At 40.5% G+C, this 18,769-nt stretch overlaps 1 protein-coding gene across 2 annotated transcripts in view; it reads right to left on the bottom strand.

The window, feature by feature from the left end:
• The window catches only part of LOC115195317 (procollagen-lysine,2-oxoglutarate 5-dioxygenase 2-like), a 118,787-nt gene that overhangs the window by 13,784 nt on the left and 86,234 nt on the right, over window positions 1-18,769 (bottom strand). The window contains exons 12-14 of one of the 2 annotated variants that reach the window (XM_029755094.1): window positions 8,845-8,970; window positions 5,934-6,075; window positions 2,848-2,910 (exon numbers count right to left, since the gene is read on the bottom strand). In XM_029755094.1, the coding sequence (XP_029610954.1) occupies window positions 2,848-2,910; window positions 5,934-6,075; window positions 8,845-8,970 (331 nt within the window). The remainder of the gene's footprint in view (window positions 1-2,847; window positions 2,911-5,933; window positions 6,076-8,844; window positions 8,971-18,769) is intronic. The other variant, XM_029755095.1, reaches the window with a different exon arrangement.

The following is an 18,769-nucleotide window of genomic DNA, read 5'->3' as shown; positions in this document are numbered from 1 at the left end:
ATTACTATAGCTCTGTTACTAAAGCTCTGTTACTATAGCTCCGTTACTATAGCTCCGTTACTATAGCTCCGTTACTATAGCTCTGTTACTAAAGCTCTGTTACTATAGCTACGTTACTATAGCTATGTTACTATAGCTACGTTACTATAACTACGTTACTATAGCTCTGTTACTAAACCTCTGTTACTAAAGCTCTGTTACTATAGCTCTGTTACTATAGCTATGTTACTATAGCTACGTTACTATAGCTCCATTACTATAGCTCCGTTACTATAGCTCTGTTACTATAGCTACATTACTATAGCTACGTTACTATAGCTCTGTTACTATAGCTACGTTAATATAGCTCCGTTACTATAGCTCTGTTACTATAGCTACGTTACTATAGCTCCGTTACTATAGCTCTGTTACTATAGCTCTGTTACCATAGCTCCGTTACTATAGCTCTGTTACTATAGCTCCGTTACTATAGCTCCGTTACTAAAGCTACGTTACTATAGCTCTGTTACTATAGCTACGTTACTATAGCTCTGTTACTATAGCTACGTTACTATAGCTCTGTTACTAAAGCTCCATTACTATAGCTCTGTTACTATAGCTACGTTACTATAGCTACATTACTATAGCTCTGTTACTATAGCTACGTTACTATAGCTCTGTTACTATAGCTACGTTACTATAGCTACGTTACTATAGCTACGTTACTATAGCTCTGTTACTATAGCTCTGTTACCTTAGCTACGTTACTATTGCTACGTTACTATAGCTCCGTTACTATAGCTCTGTTACTATAGCTACATTACTATAGCTACGTTACTATAGCTCTGTTACTATAGCTACGTTAATATAGCTCCGTTACTATAGCTCTGTTACTATAGCTACGTTACTATAGCTCCGTTACTATAGCTCTGTTACTATAGCTCTGTTACCATAGCTCCGCTACTATAGTTCTCTTACTATAGCTCCTTTACTATAGCTCCGTTACTAAAGCTACGTTACTATAGCTCTGTTACTATAGCTACGTTACTATAGCTCTGTTACTATAGCTACGTTACTATAGCTCTGTTACTAAAGCTCCATTACTATAGCTCTGTTACTATAGCTACGTTACTATAGCTACATTACTATAGCTCTGTTACTATAGCTACGTTACTATAGCTCTGTTACTATAGCTACGTTACTATAGCTCCGTTACTATAGCTACGTTACTATAGCTCTGTTACTATAGCTCTGTTACCTTAGCTACGTTACTATAGCTACGTTACTATAGCTCCGTTACTATAGCTCTGTTACTATAGCTCCGTTACTATAGCTCCGTTACTATAGCTCCGTTACTATAGCTCCGTTACTATAGCTCCGTTACTATAGCTCTGTTACTATAGCTCCATTACTATAGCTCTGTTACTATAGCTACGTTACTATAGCTCTGTTACTATAGCTACGTTACTATAGCTCTGTTACTATTGCTACGTTACTATAGCTCCGTTACTATAGCTCCGTAACTATAGCTATGTTACTATAGCTACGTTACTATAGCTCCGTTACTATAGCTACGTTACTGTATCTACGTTACTATAGCTCTGTTACTATAGCTCTGTTACTATAGCTCTGTTACTATAGCTCTGTTACTATAGCTACGTTACTATAGCTCCGTTACTATAGCTCCGTTACTATAGCTCCGTTACTATAGCTCCGTTACTATAGCTCCGTTACTATAGCTCTGTTACTATAGCTCCATTACTATAGCTCTGTTACTATAGCTACGTTACTATAGCTCTGTTACTATAGCTACGTTACTATAGCTCTGTTACTATTGCTACGTTACTATAGCTCCGTTACTATAGCTCCGTTACTATAGCTATGTTACTATAGCTACGTTACTATAGCTCCGTTACTATAGCTACGTTACTGTATCTACGTTACTATAGCTCTGTTACTATAGCTCTGTTACTATAGCTCTGTTACTATAGCTCTGTTACTATAGCTCTGTTACTATAGCTACGTTACTATAGCTACGTTACTATAGCTCTGTTACTATAGCTCTGTTACTAAAGCTACGTTACTATAGCTCTGTTACTATAGCTCTGTTACTATAGCTACATTTAAAACATATGTTACTATAGCTCTGTTACTATAGCTCCGTTACTATAGCTACGTTACTAAAGCTACGTTACTATAGCTCTGTTACTATAGCTACGTTACTAAAGCTCTGTTACTATAGCTACATTACTATAGCTACGTTACTATAACTACGTTACTATAACTACGTTACTATAACTACCTTACTATAACTACATTACTATGGCTATCACGGACTGATCCAATCATTATTCCTCCTTCTAAATACTCCTTGTGGCACTGAAGGGACTGCACCACAAAAGCTTTTTAATGGATTGACGATTAAAGAGATGATCAAAAACAGGTGCTTCCTGTGTATCTAACCTCAGTCATGACAGATAGGTCAACATCGATTTCCAAAGGCTTAAGCCTGAGAGATTAGACAGCTTTATCTCTCTTGGTTTGGCAGAGCTCCTCTAAGAGGCCTCGGCTGACATCCTGAAAGACGTCTCTAGAGACGATTTGTTGTTTTTATGTTCATGTGATCATTTATCACAGAAACAGCTCTATAAGGTTTGATCTGGTAATGCTCTGACGGGAAAAACATGTTCATAAGAGTTCAGGTACTGATTCCTCAATTTCATAGGGTGGTTGATATAAAAAAAAATTAAATACCAAAATGGTTTCCTACCAGTGTTGGACATTGTAAACCTACATGGTAAACCTGCATTGTAAACCCATTGGAAATTGATATTGACACCAAATAGAATAATGAAAGCAGTTAAAAACCTTTGGAACTCTGAGCATATGGAACGTTTCCGGGTTTGGGGAGTCTTTTTCTCTGTGATTGGTCTAAAACGAAGGAAAATCACCATGTAAATGTTGTAACGTTACGTTTTGTCAGAGAGAGAGAGCTTGATAGATAGGTAGGTAAGACGTAACATACAGGAAGAGGAGGCATGGGAAGGAGATGAGCCTGCTGCATTGCATGAGGGAAGACCAAGATTCCCTCTGAAGCTGATGTTTTGGTTGTTATTATCTTAATAGGTGTTGCATGCTGGGACAGAGTGACGTGATGTAGCAGAGCTCCATGGTAGTACGAGTTAGCATGGGGTGACAGGTGACGGGATGCCATAAAGCTCAGCTGGACAGACAGACTAGATAGACAAGTTCAAAGTCTACAAGGACAAGGGAAGTAAAAAAAAAACACAAGGTTTGGAAGCCAGCCAGATATTCCCATTGTTTGGACATGGTCACATGACTCAGACGAGCAGAAGATGAGGAGGAGGAGGATGAGGAGGAGAAGGAGGAGGAAAGGAGGTGTAAAATGATGGGACCAGTGGAGCGGAGAGCCCTGCACGCACCAAAGATGCTTTAGATCATGCCTTAAGGACAGACAGACAACACATGGAGACAGACTGGGTATAGGATACCACAGCAGACGGTCACCTAACATAAACTAAAAAATAACATAAACTAAAATATACAGGACATTTAGTTGATATAAGATAAACGTAACCTAACAAAACTTAACCTAAAACAAACTAACATCACCTAACATGAAGTAACATAACCTGACATAACCTAACCTAACCTAACATAACCTAACATAACCTGACATAACCTAACCTAACATAACATAACCTAACATAACCTGACATAACCTAACCTAACATAACATAACCTAACATAACCTGACATAACCTAACCTGACATAACATAACCTAACATAACCTGACATAACCTAACCTGACATAACATAACCTAACATAACCTGACATAACCTGACATAACATAACATAACATAACATAACCTAACATAACATAACATAACCTAACATAACCTAACATAACATAACATAACATAACATAACCTAACATAACCTAACATAACCTGACCTAACCTGACATAACATAACCTAACATAACCTGACATAACATAACATAACCTAACATAACCTAACATAACCTGACCTAACCTAACATAACATAACCTGACATAACATAACATAACCTAACCTAACCTAACCTAACCTAACCTAACCTAACATAACATAACATAACATAACATAACCTAACCTAACCTAACCTAACCTAACCTAACATAACCTAACCTAACCTAACCTGCATAACCTAACATAACATAACCTAACATAACATAACCTGACATAACCTAACATAACCTGACATAACCTAACATAACATAACCTAACATAACATAACCTGACATAACCTAACATAACCTAACCTAACCTAACCTAACATAACCTAACCTAACCTAACCTAACATAACATAACCTAACATAACATAACCTAACATAACATAACCTAACCTAACCTAACCTAACCTAATATAACCTAACATAACATAACCTAACATAACCTGACATAACCTAACATAACATAACCTAACATAACATAACCTAACATAACCTGACATAACCTAACATAACATAACCTAACATAACCTGACATAACCTAACCTAACATAACCTAACCTAACATAACATAACCTAACATAACCTAACATAACATAACATAACATAACATAACATAACCTAACCTAACCTAACCTAATATAACCTAACATAACATAACATAACCTACCCTGAACTAAAATAAATAAATATAAACATGAACTAACATAACCTAACAAAAGTATCATTAACTAACATAACATAACCCAACATAACATAACATAACATAACCTAAAATATACAGGACATCTGGTTGGTATAAGATACGGACATATTCAATCTCTCTATATCCCAGTCTGCTGTCCCCCACTTGCTTCAAGATGGCCACCATTGTTCCTGTACCCAAGAAAGCTAAGGTAACTGAACTAAATGACTATCGCCCCGTAGCACTCACTTCCGTCATCATGAAGTGCTTTGAGAGACTAGTCAAGGATCATATCACCTCCACCTTACCCAACACCCTAGACCCACTTCAATTCGCATACCGCCCCAATAGGTCCACAGACGATGCAATCGCCATCACACTGCCCACTGCCCTATCCCATCTGGATAAGAGGAATGCCTATGTAAGAATGCTGTTCATTGACTACAGCTCAGCATTTAACACCATAGTACCCTCCAAGCTCATCATTAAGCTCGGGGCCCTGGGTGTGAACTCCGCCCTGTGCACCTCGGTCCTGGACTTCCTGATGGGCCGCCCCCAGGTGGTGAAGGTAGGAAACAACACCTGCACTTTTCTGATCCTCAACAAAGGGGCCACACAAGGGTGTGTCCTCAGCCCCTTCCTGTACTCCCTGTACGCCTCCAACTCAATCATCACATTTGCAGACGACACAACAGTAGTAGGAGTCATTACTAACAATGACGAGACAGCCTACAGGGAGGAGGTGAGGGCCCTGGGAGAGCGGTGCCTGGAAAATATTGTCTATCATTGTTGGTAATCACTATTGTCTATCAACCAGATGTCCTGTATAATCGATTGTCTATCAACCAGATGTCCTGTATAATCTATTGTCTATCAACTAGATGTCCTGTATAATCTATTGTCTATCAACCAGATGTCCTGTATAATCTATTGTCTATCAACCAGATGTCCTGTATAATCTATTGTCTATCAACCAGATGTCCTGTATAATCTATTGTCTATCAACCAGATGTCCTGTATAATCTATTGTCTATCAACCAGATGTCCTGTATAATCGATTGTCTATCAACCAGATGTCCTGTATAATCGATTGTCTATCAACCAGATGTCCTGTATAATCGATTGTCTATCAACCAGATGTCCTGTATAATCGATTGTCTATCAACCAGATGTCCTCTACACTCTCATATTCTAAACAGAGTATTATTTGTCAATTCAGAAAGCTGCTAACTAGATCATCAGAGTGGTTTTACCAGTTCTCTAGCGTGTCTGCACAGAGCCATGTCAGGATCCAGTTTCTCCAAAACAAAATGGTTCCTCTCCTTCAGCTGGTTTCTCAGGACCTCTCCCTTTATCAAGTATATATGAGCCATGTAGGGAATGTTCCATACGCCCCTGAGAAAGGAGCGAGAGACCATTTGCACATTGTTACAACATTGCCAATAATATAATATAACATTTGAAATGTCTATATTATTTTACAACTTCTGTGAGTGTAATGTTTACTGTTCAGTTTTATATTGTTTATTTCCCTTTTGTTTCTTGTCTATTTCACTTGCTTTGGCAACGTAAACATGTTTCCCATGCCAATAAAGCCCTTTGAATTGAATTGAGAGAGAGAGAGATATGGATTGAGAAAGATATATAGAGAGAGAGACCAGAGAGAAAGAGAGAGCAGAGATAGGAAGAGCAAAATATATAGAGAGAGAGGGTTTAGTTTTAGTGCTGACAATAATTAATATTAATGAGCTGCAATACATATTTTTCATTATATTCAACATGTCATGATCTGGAATATGATCGCTCTCCTGGTTACAAAGAGTGGTCTGGAATATAATCACTCTCCTGGTTACGAAGAGCGGTCTGGAATATGATCACTCTCCTGGTTATGAAGAGAGGTGTGGAATATGATCACTCTCCTGGTTATGAAGAGAGGTGTGGAATATGATCACTCTCCTGGTTATGAAGAGAGGTGTGGAATATGATCACTCTCCTGGTTACGAAGAGAGGTGTGGAATATGATCACTCTCCTGGTTACGAAGAGAGGTGTGGAATATGATCACTCTCCTGGTTATGAAGAGCGGTCTGGAATATGATCACTCTCCTGGTTACGAAGAGCGGTCTGGAATATGATCACTCTCCTGGTTTAGGAAGAGAAGTGTCACGTCCTGACCAGTAAAAGGGGTTATTTGTTATTGTAGTTTGGTCAGGACGTGGCAGGGGGTGTTTGTTTAATGTGTTTCGGGGTTTATTGGGTATGTTCTATGTTAGTATATTTCTATGTTCTTTCTAGGTCTTCTATTTCTATGTGTAGTTTATTGGGTTGACCTTCAATTGGAGGCAGCTGTTCCTCGTTGCCTCTAATTGAAGGTCCTATTTAATAGGGGTGTTTTTGTCCCATGGGGTTTGTGGGTAGTTGTTCCTTGTGTAGCTGTGTGCCTTTCAGGACTGTTTCTCGTCGTTGTTTTTGTTTAAGTATTTATTTTGGTTTTCTTCTCAATAAATAAGAAGATGAGCAAACACATTCCCGCTGCGCCTTGGTCCCATCTTTACGATGTGACAAGAAGTCTGGAATATGATCACTTTCCTGGTTTAGGAAGAGCGGTCTGGAATATGATCACTCTCCTGGTTAGGAAGAGCGGTCTGGAATATAATCACTCTCCTGGTTTAGGAAGTGATCACTCTCCTGGTTTAGGAAGAGAAGTCTGGAATAGGATCACTAGGAAGAGAGGTCTGGGTTAGGAAGACGGAGGTCTGGGTTAGGAAGACGGAGGTCTGGGTTAGGAAGACGGAGGTCTGGGTTAGGAAGACGGAGGTCTGGGTTAGGAAGACGGAGGTCTGGGTTAGGAAGACGGAGGTCTAGGTTAGGAAGACGGAGGTCTGGGTTAGGAAGACAGAGGTCTAGGTTAGGAAGACAGAGGTCTTCCTAAATCAGATCCTTTACGGTTTATTTTACACACAACCATTCACTCACATAATCCATACACCTCAACCTAGTGACAACCTAGTACACCATCTAGTACACTAACTAGTAACCCATAAACCCAGGCTATGACAACCTAGTAAACTAACTAGTAACCCATAAACCCAGGCTCTGACAACCTAGTACACCATCTAGTACACTAACTAGTAACCCATAAACCCAGGATATGACAACCTAGTAAACTAACTAGTAACCCATAAACCCAGGCTATGACAACCTAGTAAACTAACTAGTAACCCATAAACCCTGGCCATGACAACCTAGTAAGCTAACTAGTAACCCATAAACCCTGGCCATGACAACCTAGTACACCATCTAGTACACTAACTAGTAATCCATAAACCCAGGCTATGACAACCTAGTAAACTAACTAGTAACCCATAAACCCTGGCCCTGACAACCTAGTAAACTAACTAGTAACCCATAAACCAAGGCTATGACAACCTAGTAAACTAACTAGTAACCCATAAACCCTGGCCATGACAACCTAGTAAACTAACTAGTAACCCATAAACCCTGGCCATGACAACCTAGTACACCATCTAGTACACTAACTAGTAATCCATAAACCCAGGCTATGACAACCTAGTAAACTAACTAGTAACCCATAAACCCAGGCCATGACAACCTAGTACACCATCTAGTACACTAACTAGTAATCCATAAACCCAGGCTATGACAACCTAGTAAACTAACTAGTAACCCATAAACCCTGGCCCTGACAACCTAGTAAACTAACTAGTAACCCATAAACCAAGGCTATGACAACCTAGTAAACTAACTAGTAACCCATAAACCCTGGCCATGACAACCTAGTAAACTAACTAGTAACCCATAAACCCTGGCCATGACAACCTAGTACACCATCTAGTACACTAACTAGTAATCCATAAACCCAGGCTATGACAACCTAGTAAACTAACTAGTAACCCATAAACCCTGGCCCTGACAACCTAGTAAACTAACTAGTAACCCATAAACCCTGGCCCTGACAACCTAGTAAACTATCTAGGAGCGTTCACGGTTTAAAGGCATAATTTTGTGGCACTGCGGCTTCCATGAAACAGATCAGTGAGTGAGTAATACTCCTAAATTTACAAATCACCCAGAATGTTTATATATACAGGAGTGATGGTTTATAAGAAGAACCCAACCCCATTGGTTGAGGACAGGAGACTTACACACGCTTGCTCTGCACAATGTCGATGTAGTCTTCAGAACGGGCATAGTAACCATCCAGACTCAACGCTCCCCAGAAGTTGGACCACAGCTTGCCATGACGAGTGACAAGGGGACCAATTATTTTCCTGCAGAAAAGAGAGAAGAAGAAGAAAGATAGACTGTCATTATCATTCAGTAAAAATAATTTGTGCAGAGTAGAAACAGGGAAGAGACTCAGGGGTATGCTAATTTGATTTAGAGGAGACATAACCCACTCTATTAAATTATTCAAAACAGGAACATTTTACATTTGGCTAGAAATTAATAAGGAAATTATCTCAACAGAGAAAAATGGCCTCACGTGTGCTACCTACAGTATATCCCACCAATAGAATCCACATACTTTAACGATGACAGCTTCTCCATCCTAGAGAGGGAGATCAATTATTTCAAGCCTCAGGGACATGCACTAGTCTGTGGCGACCTAAATGCAAGAACTGGACAAGAACCTGACACTCTCAGCACACAGGGGGACAAACACTTACCTGGAGGTAACAGTATTCCCTCCAAAATATGCTGCCCTAAACACAACTATGACAAACCTACCAACAAAAATGGGTTACAACTCCTGCAGCTCTGTTGCACGCTGGGTCTGTACATAGTCAATGGTAGGCTTCGAGGGGACTAATTTGGTAGGTACACTTATAGCTCATCCCTTGCCGGTAGTAATTTAGATTATTTTATCACTGACCTCAACCCAGAGTCTCACAGAGCATTCACAGTCATCCCACTAACACCCCTATCAGATGACAGCAAAATCCCAGTCTATCTGTACAGAGCAATACTCAATCATGAGGCATCAAAGCCAAAGGATCTGAATAATATTAAGAAATGCTATAGATGGAAGGAAAGTAGGGTGGACACCTACAAAAAAAAACAATTAGGTAACAACAAATTCAATCCCTTTTAGACAACTTCCTGGAAAAAACATTGCACTGTAATTGTTTTAGTTTAACTAGGTAAGTCAGTTCAGAACAAATTCTTATTTTCAATGACAGTCTAGGAACAGTGGGTTAACTGCCTTTTTCAGAACAACAGATTATTACCTTGTCAGCTCGGGGATTCAATCTTGCAACCTTTCAGTTATAAGTCAAACACTCTAACCACTAGGCTACCTGCCGCCCCACCTTCACCTTTACACCTTCACACCTTCACTGTAATAGTGAAGGTGTAAACTTGGCAGTATAAAGCCTAAGACTATATTTGACTTTTCAGCTTCCCTATCAAATCTAAAAATTGCAAACAGACAACCTAAGAAAATTAACAACAATGACAAATGATTTGAAGAAGAATGCAAAAACCTACACTACAGAAAAAGAATGAACAGCACGTCAAAAATCAGCTCAATCTAATTGAAGAATCCATAGAATCTAACCACTTCTGGGAAAAGTGGTAACCACTAAACAAACAACAACACAAAGAGTTATCTATCCAAAACGAATATCTATGGGTAAAACACTTCTCCAATCTTTTTGGCTCTATAACAAAGAACAAACAGCAAAAACATATACAGTATCTCACAAAAGTGAGTACACCCCTCACATTTTTGTAAATATTTGAGTTTATCTTTTCATGTGACAACACTGAAGAAATGACACTTTGCTACAATGTAAAGTAGTGAGTGTACAGCTTGTTTAACAGTGTAAATTTGCTGTCCCCTCAAAATAACTCAACACACAGCCATTAATGTCTAAACCGCTGGCAACAAAAGTGAGTACTGTACAGTAATGAATGAACTACAAGACAAAATAAAAACCCTCCAACCCAAAAAGGTCTGTGGTGTTGATGGTATCCTACATGAAATAACAAAAATATACAGACCACAAATTCCAATTGGCTATACTTAAACATCATCCTCAGCTCTGGCATCTTCCCCAATATTTGAAACCAAGGACTGACAACCTCAATCCACAGAAGTGGAGACACATTTGACCCCAATAACTACCGTGGGATATGCGTCAACAGCAACCTTGGGAAAATACTCAGCATTATAATTAACTGCAGACTTCTACATTTCCTCAGTGCAAACAATGTACTGAGCAAATGTAAAATTGTTTTTTTACCAAATTACCGTACGACAGACCACGTATTCACCTTGCACACCCTAATTGACAAACAAATAAAAACAAAACACCTCAAAACACCTCGAATTGGACGAGGAGTTCTTCTTCAATGAGTCGGACATGACTCAGACTACTGCAGACGACCGGCCAGGACCCGATCGTCGTGATTTTCTGGAGAAGGAAACTGAGATTTCAAGGCAAAAAAATCAGGGTGCCTTGCGAGGATCAGGTAAAGAGTGACTAATCTGCCCTTGCCTTCCATCCTGCTACCTAACGTTCAATCGCTGTAAAATAAATGGGACGAACTGAAAATCTGACCATAACTCTACCCTCTTGATTCCTGCGAACAAGCTAAAATTAAAGTAGGAAGCACCAGTGACTCGGCCAATAAAAAAGTGGTCAGATGATGCAGATGCTAAACTACAGGACTGTTTTGCTAGCACAGACTGGAATATGTTCAGAGGATTCTTCCGATTGCATTGAGGAGTACACCACATCAGCCACTGGCTTTATCAATAAGTGCATCGAGGACGTCGTCCCCACAGTGATCGTATGTACATACCCCAACCAGAAGCCATGGATTACAGGCAACATTCGCTCTGAGCTAAAGGGTAGAGCTGCTGCTTTCAAGGTGTGGGACTCAAATCCGGAAGCTTATAAGAAATCCCGCTATGCCCTCCGATGAACCATCAAACAGGCAAAGCATCAATACAGAAATAAGATCGAATCGTACTACACCTGCTCCGGCGCTCGTCGGCTGTGGCAGGGCTTGCAAACTATTACAGACTACAAAGGGAAACCCAAGCGAGAGCTGTCCAGCGACACGAGCCTACCAGACAAGCTAAATAACTTCTACGCTCGCTTCGAGGCAAGTAACACTGAAACATGATTGAGTGTATCAGCCGTTTTGGATGACTGTGTGATCACGTTCTCCGCAGCCGACGTGAGTAAGACCTTTAAACAGGTCAAAATTCACAAGGCCACAGGGCCAGATGGATTACCAGGACGTGTACTCCGAGCATGCGCTGACCAAATGGCAAGTGTCTTCACTGACATTTTCAACCTCTCCCTGTCTGAGTCTGTAATACCAACATGTTTCAAGCAGACCACCATAGTCCCTGTGCCCAAGAATACTAAGGTAACCTGCCTAAATGACTACTGACCTGTAGCACTCACGTCTGTAGACATGAAGTGCTTTGAAAGGCTAGTCAAATAAACACGATTATCCCAGAAACCCTAGGCCCACTCCAATTTCCATACCACACCAAGAGATCCACAGATGATGCAATCTCTATTGCACTCCACACTGCCCTTTCCCAACTCGACAAAATGAACACCTATGTGAGAATTCTATTCATTGACTACAGCTCAGCATTCAACACCATAGTGCCCTCAAATCTCATCACTCAGCTAAGGATACTGGGACTAAACACCTCCCTCTGTAACTGGATCCTGGACTTCCTGACGGGCCGCCCCCCAGGTGGTAAGGGTCGGTAACAACACATCCGCCATGCTGATCCTCAACACAGGGGCCCCTCAGGGGTGCGTGCTTAGTCCCCTCCTGTACTCCCTGTTCACTCATGACTGCACGGCCAGGCACAACTCTAACACCATCATTAAGTTTGCCTGATCCCCAACAACGATGAGACAGCCTATAGGGAGGAGGTCAGAGACTTGACCCTGTGGTGCAAGGACAACAACCTCTCCCTCAACATGATCAAGACTAAGGAGATTAATGTGGACTACAGGAAAAGGAGGACCGAGCACGCCCCCATTCTCATCAACAGGGCTATAGTGGAGCAGGTTGAGAGCTTCAAGTTCCTTGGTGTCCGCATCACCAACAAACTAACATGGTCCAAGCACACAACAGTCGTAAAGAAGGCATGACAAAACCTATTCCACTTAAAAATTGTCAAAGACTGCAGCCACCCTAGTCGTAGACCGTTCTCTCTGCTATCGCATGGCAAGCGATACCGGAGCGCCAAGTCTAGGTCCAAGATGCTACTAAACAGTTTCTACCCCCAAGCCATACGACTCATAAACAGCGAATCAAATTGCCACCCAGACTATTTGCACCCCCGTCTTTTAGTCACTTTAGTAACCCTGCATGTACATAATTACCTCAATTACCTCGAAACCGGTACCTCCGCACATTGACACTTTGACTCGGTACCAGTACGACCTGTATATAGCCCCGCTATTGTTATTTACTGCTCTTTAATTATTTGTTTTTCTTATCTCTTACATTTTTTTGGGAGGGGGGGTTCTTAAAACTGCATTGTTTGTTAAGGGCTTGTAAGTAAGTATTTCACTGTAAGGTATTACACCTGTTGTATTTGGCGCAAATACATTTGATTTGATTTGATTTGAATGGCAAAGTCTTCTTATGCTTTGTTAAACTTCAAAAAAGCTTTTGTCTCAATTTGGCTTGAGGGTCTGCTATCCAAATTGATGGAAAGCGGTGTTGGGGGAAAAACATACAACATTACACAAATAACAAGTCTAAAATTGACAAAAATCACACAGATTTCTTTCCACTGGGCTGTGGGGTGAGACAGGGATGCAGCTTAAGCCCCACCTTCTTCAACATATATATCAACGAATTGACGAGGGCACTAGAACAGTCTGCAGCACCCGGCCTCACCCTACTAGAATCTGAAGTCAAATGTCTCCTGTTTGCTGATGATCTGGTGCTTCTGTCACTAACCAAGGAGGGCCTACAGCAGCACCTGGATCTTCTGCACAGATTCTGACAGACCTGGGCCCTGACAGTAAATCTCAGTAAGACAAAAATAATGGTATCCCAAAAAAAGGTTCAGTTGCAAGGACCACAAGTACAAAATCCATCTAGACACCATTGACATAGAGCACACAAAAAACAATATATACCTCGGCCTAAACATCAGCACCACAGGTTCCACAAACGCCACAAATTGGTGCATTCACCTTATGATATCCAGTGGAACAACCACTTTACAATAGTACATATATATATTTTTTGGGGGGTGGGGGGGTTAGAAGGATTACTTTATCCTATCCCAGGTATTCCTTAAAGAGGTGGTGTTTCAGGTGTCTCCGGAAGGTGGTGATTGACTCCGCTGTCCTGGCGTCGTGAGGGAGCTTGTTCCACCATTGGGGTGCCAGAGCAGCGAACAGTTTTGACGGGGCTGAGCGGGAACTGTGCTTCCGCAGAGGTAGGGAGGCGAGCAGGCCAGAGGTGGATGAACGCAGAGCCCTTCTTTGGGTGTAGGGACTGATCAAAGCTGTGAATGATCTGAGAGACAAGGCAAGAAGGGCCTACTATGCCATCAAAAGGAACATCAAATTCGACATACGAATTAGGATGTGGCTAGAAATACTTGAATCAGTTATAGAACCAATTGCCCTTTATGGTTGTGAGGTCTGGGGTCCACTCACCAAGCAAGAGTTCACAAAATGGGACAAACACCAATTTGAGACTCTACATGCAGAACTCTGCAAAAACATCCTCCGTGTACAATGTAAAACAACAAATAATGCATGCAGAGCAGAATTAGGCCGATACACACTAATTATCAAAATCCAGAAAAGAGCCGTTAAATTCTACAAACACCTAAAAGGAAGCGATTCCCAAACCGTTAATAACAAAGCCATCACCTACAGAGAGATGAACCTGGAGAAGAGCTCCCTAAGCAAGCTGGTCCTCGTTACAACACGGTATATAGACATAATATGACATTTCAATTTTGTTTATCCATTTCACTTGATATGGCAATGTAAACATGTTTCCCATGCCAATAAAGCTCTTGACTTGAACTGAGAGCGAGCGAGTGAGACAGAGAGAGAGACAGAGAGAGAGAGAGAGAGAGAGAGAGAGAGAGAGAGAGAGAGAGAGAGAGAGAGAGAGAGACAAAGAGAAAGAGAGAAAGAGAGAGAGACAGAGACACACTGAGACAGAGACAGAGAGAGAGAGAGACAGAGAGAGAGAGACAGAGAAAGAGAGAAAGAGAGAGAGACACAGAGACACACTGAGACAGAGACAGAGAGAGACAGAGAGAGAGAGACAGAGAAAGAGAGAAAGAGAGAGAGACACAGAGAGACACTGAGACAGAGACAGAGAGAGAGAGACAGAGAGAGAGAGACAGAGAGAGAGAGACAGAGAGAGAGACACAGAGAGACAGAGAGAGACAGAGAGAGACAGAGACAGAGACAGAGAGATAGAGAGAGACCGCGAGAGAGAGAGAGAGAGACAAAGAGAGACAGAGAGAGAGAGAGAGAGAGACAGAGAGAGAGACACAGAGAGACAGAGACAGAGAGAGACAGAGACAGAGAGACAGAGAGAGACAGCGAGAGAGAGAGAGAGAGAGAGAGAGAGAGACACAGAGAGAGACAGAGAGAGACAGAGAGACACAGAGAGAGACAGCGAGAGAGAGACAGAGAGAGAGAGAGAGAAAGAGAGAGAGAGAGACAGAGAGAGAGACACAGAGAGAGACAGACAGAGACAGAGAGAGAGAGAGAGAGAGAGAGAGAGACAGAGAGAGAGAGAGAGACAGAGAGAGTAATTCTACCAAACAGGATACATCTAGGTGTCATCTCCCAGACAGTCAGCCACCAGATATATTGGGTGTCTTAGTGGTGTAACAAACATCCTGCATCTCAGAACTCAAGGGAGGACTGCTACCAAGTGGGTAAAACTAGAGCAGAACCTCACTGGGTCATATTACAGTAAACCCAGACATAATACTATTCTGAATTCACACAGGCATTCTCCTGGCCAGCTACTAAACGGTGGTAGGAGACACAAGGTCTCTCGGCGTGAGTTTACGTTTAAATGTGCGTGAGACACAAGACCCACATCCCTCGCTGTTGGAGCTCAAACACTATATTTCTAAAGCCACGAAGATCACGAAGAACGGAGCTATCGTGATTCCTCAGGGGAAAAACAACTTATATAGGGTACATTACCATAAATTACAGCGTACATCTACAATATGGACGCAATGTAGGAAATGGGATGGACAACAAGGAAATGCTGAATGTCCAGGATTGTTGACAGATTGGAGAGTTCCCATGGCCTCTTTAAATAACCCAGAGGGCTTTCTCTTCAGGCCTCCAGGGTTGAGTCTTAAATAGCACCCTATTCCCTATGTCGTGCCCTACATTTTGACCAGGACCTATAGAGCTATAGGGAATAGAGGTGCAATTTGGGACTAAAAACCAGGACTCCACTCTGTCACAGGTCTGCCACCACCACAAAGACATCTGGTTTAAAGAGACAACGCTTGAAAAATCCAGAGAAGGGAAAATATATACAAAACAGACATAGACTGTATAAAACAGACATAGACTGTATAAAGCAGACATAGACTGTATAAAGCAGACATAGACTGTATAAAACAGACATAGACTGTATAAAGCAGACATAGACTGTATAAAGCAGACATAGACTGTATAAAGCAGACATAGACTGTATAAAGCAGACATAGACTGTATAAAACAGACATAAACTGTATAAAACAGACATAGACTGTATAAAGCAGACATAGACTGTATAAAGCAGACATAGACTGTATAAAACAGACATAAACTGTATAAAACAGACATAAACTGTATAAAATAGGCACATACTATAAAATCGAAATAATTAAAAACACAAATCTAGTTGTTTCAACTAAATATTATTAAGTAACTAGTCCCAAAGCCTTTTATATTTTTCTCAACTTTTCAGTTTGAGTACTATAACATTTAACTTGAGAAAACTTTGTCAAAAACTGTTTCAATTTAAAATGACATGTTCACTCAACTTGTTCTCATATGTTCATTCAACTAGATATAATTATTTGGGAATCTTAACTAAAGAAAAGTTGTGCAACTGGTCACACACACACACACACACACACACACACACACACACACACACACACACACACACACACACACACACACACACACTCACGCACGCACATACGCACGCACACACACACACACACACACACACACACACACACACACACACACACACACACACACACACACACACACACCTTTCAAAATACAATGTTTCCAAATCACATATTTGACACATGCTGATATGCCTGATTACATTGTGAAAGTTATTTTATACAGTAATTATAATTGGATTTGAACTCACAACCACTGGGTTAACGGCCTTCTGATTTTCCTGCTACGGCACCATGTCAATTATCAGTTAATCTGATTATTCTCCTTCAGCAGTCTGCAGCAGTAATATAAACTTCAGCAGTAATATAAACTTCAGCAGTAATATAACCTGCATCAGTAATATAACCTGCAGCAGTCTGCAGCAGTAATATAACCTTCAGCAGTAATATAACCTTCAGCAGTAATATAACCTTCAGCAGTAATATAACCTTCAGCAGTAATATAACCTTCAGCAGTAATACAACCTGCAGCAGTAATATAACCTTCAGCAGTAATATAACCTTCAGCAGTAATATAACCTTCAACAGTCAGCAGCAGTGATATAACCTTCAGCAGTCTTCAGCAGTAATACAACCTTCAGCAGTAATATAACCTGCAGCAGTAATATAACCTCCTGGAGTAATATAACCAGCAGTAATATAACCTTCAGCAGTAATATATCCTTCAGCAGTAATATATCCCTCAGCAGTAATATAACCTTCAGCAGTAATATAACCTTCAGCAGTAATATAACCTTCAGCAGTAATATAAACTTCAGCAGTAATATAAACTTCAGCAGTAATATAACCTTCAGCAGTAATATAACCTGCATCAGTAATATAACCTTCAGCAGTAATATAACCTTCAGCAGTAATATAACCTGCAGCAGTAATAAAACCTGCAGCAGTAATATAACCTGCAGCAGTAATATATCCTTCAGCAGTAATATAACCTTCAGCAGTAATATAACCTTCAGCAGTAATATAACCTTCATCAGTAACACAACCTTCATCAGTAATACAACCTTCAGCAGTAATATAACCTTCAGCAGTAACATAACCTGCAGCAGTAATATAACCTGCAGCAGTAATATAACCTGCAGCAGTAATATATCCTTCAGCAGTAATATAACCTTCAGCAGTAATATAACCTTCAGCAGTAATATAACCTTCATCAGTAATACAACCTTCAGCAGTAATATAACCTTCAGCAGTAATATAACCTTCGGCAGTAATATAATCTTCATCAGTAATGTAACCTTCAGCAGAAATACAACCTTCATCAGTAATATAATCTTCATCAGTAATATAATCTCCATCAGTAATACAACCTTCATCACTAATACAACCTTCATCAGTAATACAACCTTCAGCAGTAATACAACCTTCAGCAGTAATATAACCTTCGGCAGTAATATAACCTTCGGCAGTAATATAACCTTCGGCAGTAATATAACCTTCAACAGTAATATAACCTGCATCAGTAATATAACCTTCAGCAGAAATATAACCTCCAGCAGTAATATAACCAGCAGTAATACAACCTTCAGCAGTAATATAATCTTCAGCAGTAATATTACCTTCAGCAGTAATATAATATTCAGCAGTAACATAACCTTCAGCAGTAATATAAACTTCAGCAGTAACATAACCTTCAGCAGTAATATAACCTTCAGCAGTAATATAACCTTCAGCAGTCTGCAGCAGTAATATAACCTTCAGCAGTAATATAACCTTCAGCAGTAATATAATCTTCAGCAGTAATACAACCTTCAGCAGTAATAGAACCTTCAGCAGTAATACAACCTTCAGCAGTAATATAACCTACAGCAGTAATATAACCTTCAGCAGTAACATAACCTTCAGCAGTAATACAACCTTCAGCAGTAATATAACCTTCAGCA

This window comes from Salmo trutta, chromosome 6 (genome assembly GCF_901001165.1).
Source record: "Salmo trutta chromosome 6, fSalTru1.1, whole genome shotgun sequence".
NCBI lineage: Eukaryota > Metazoa > Chordata > Actinopteri > Salmoniformes > Salmonidae > Salmo > Salmo trutta.
The sequence above is the reverse complement of the archived record's forward strand: the minus strand, read 5'-3'. Positions and strand labels throughout refer to the sequence as shown.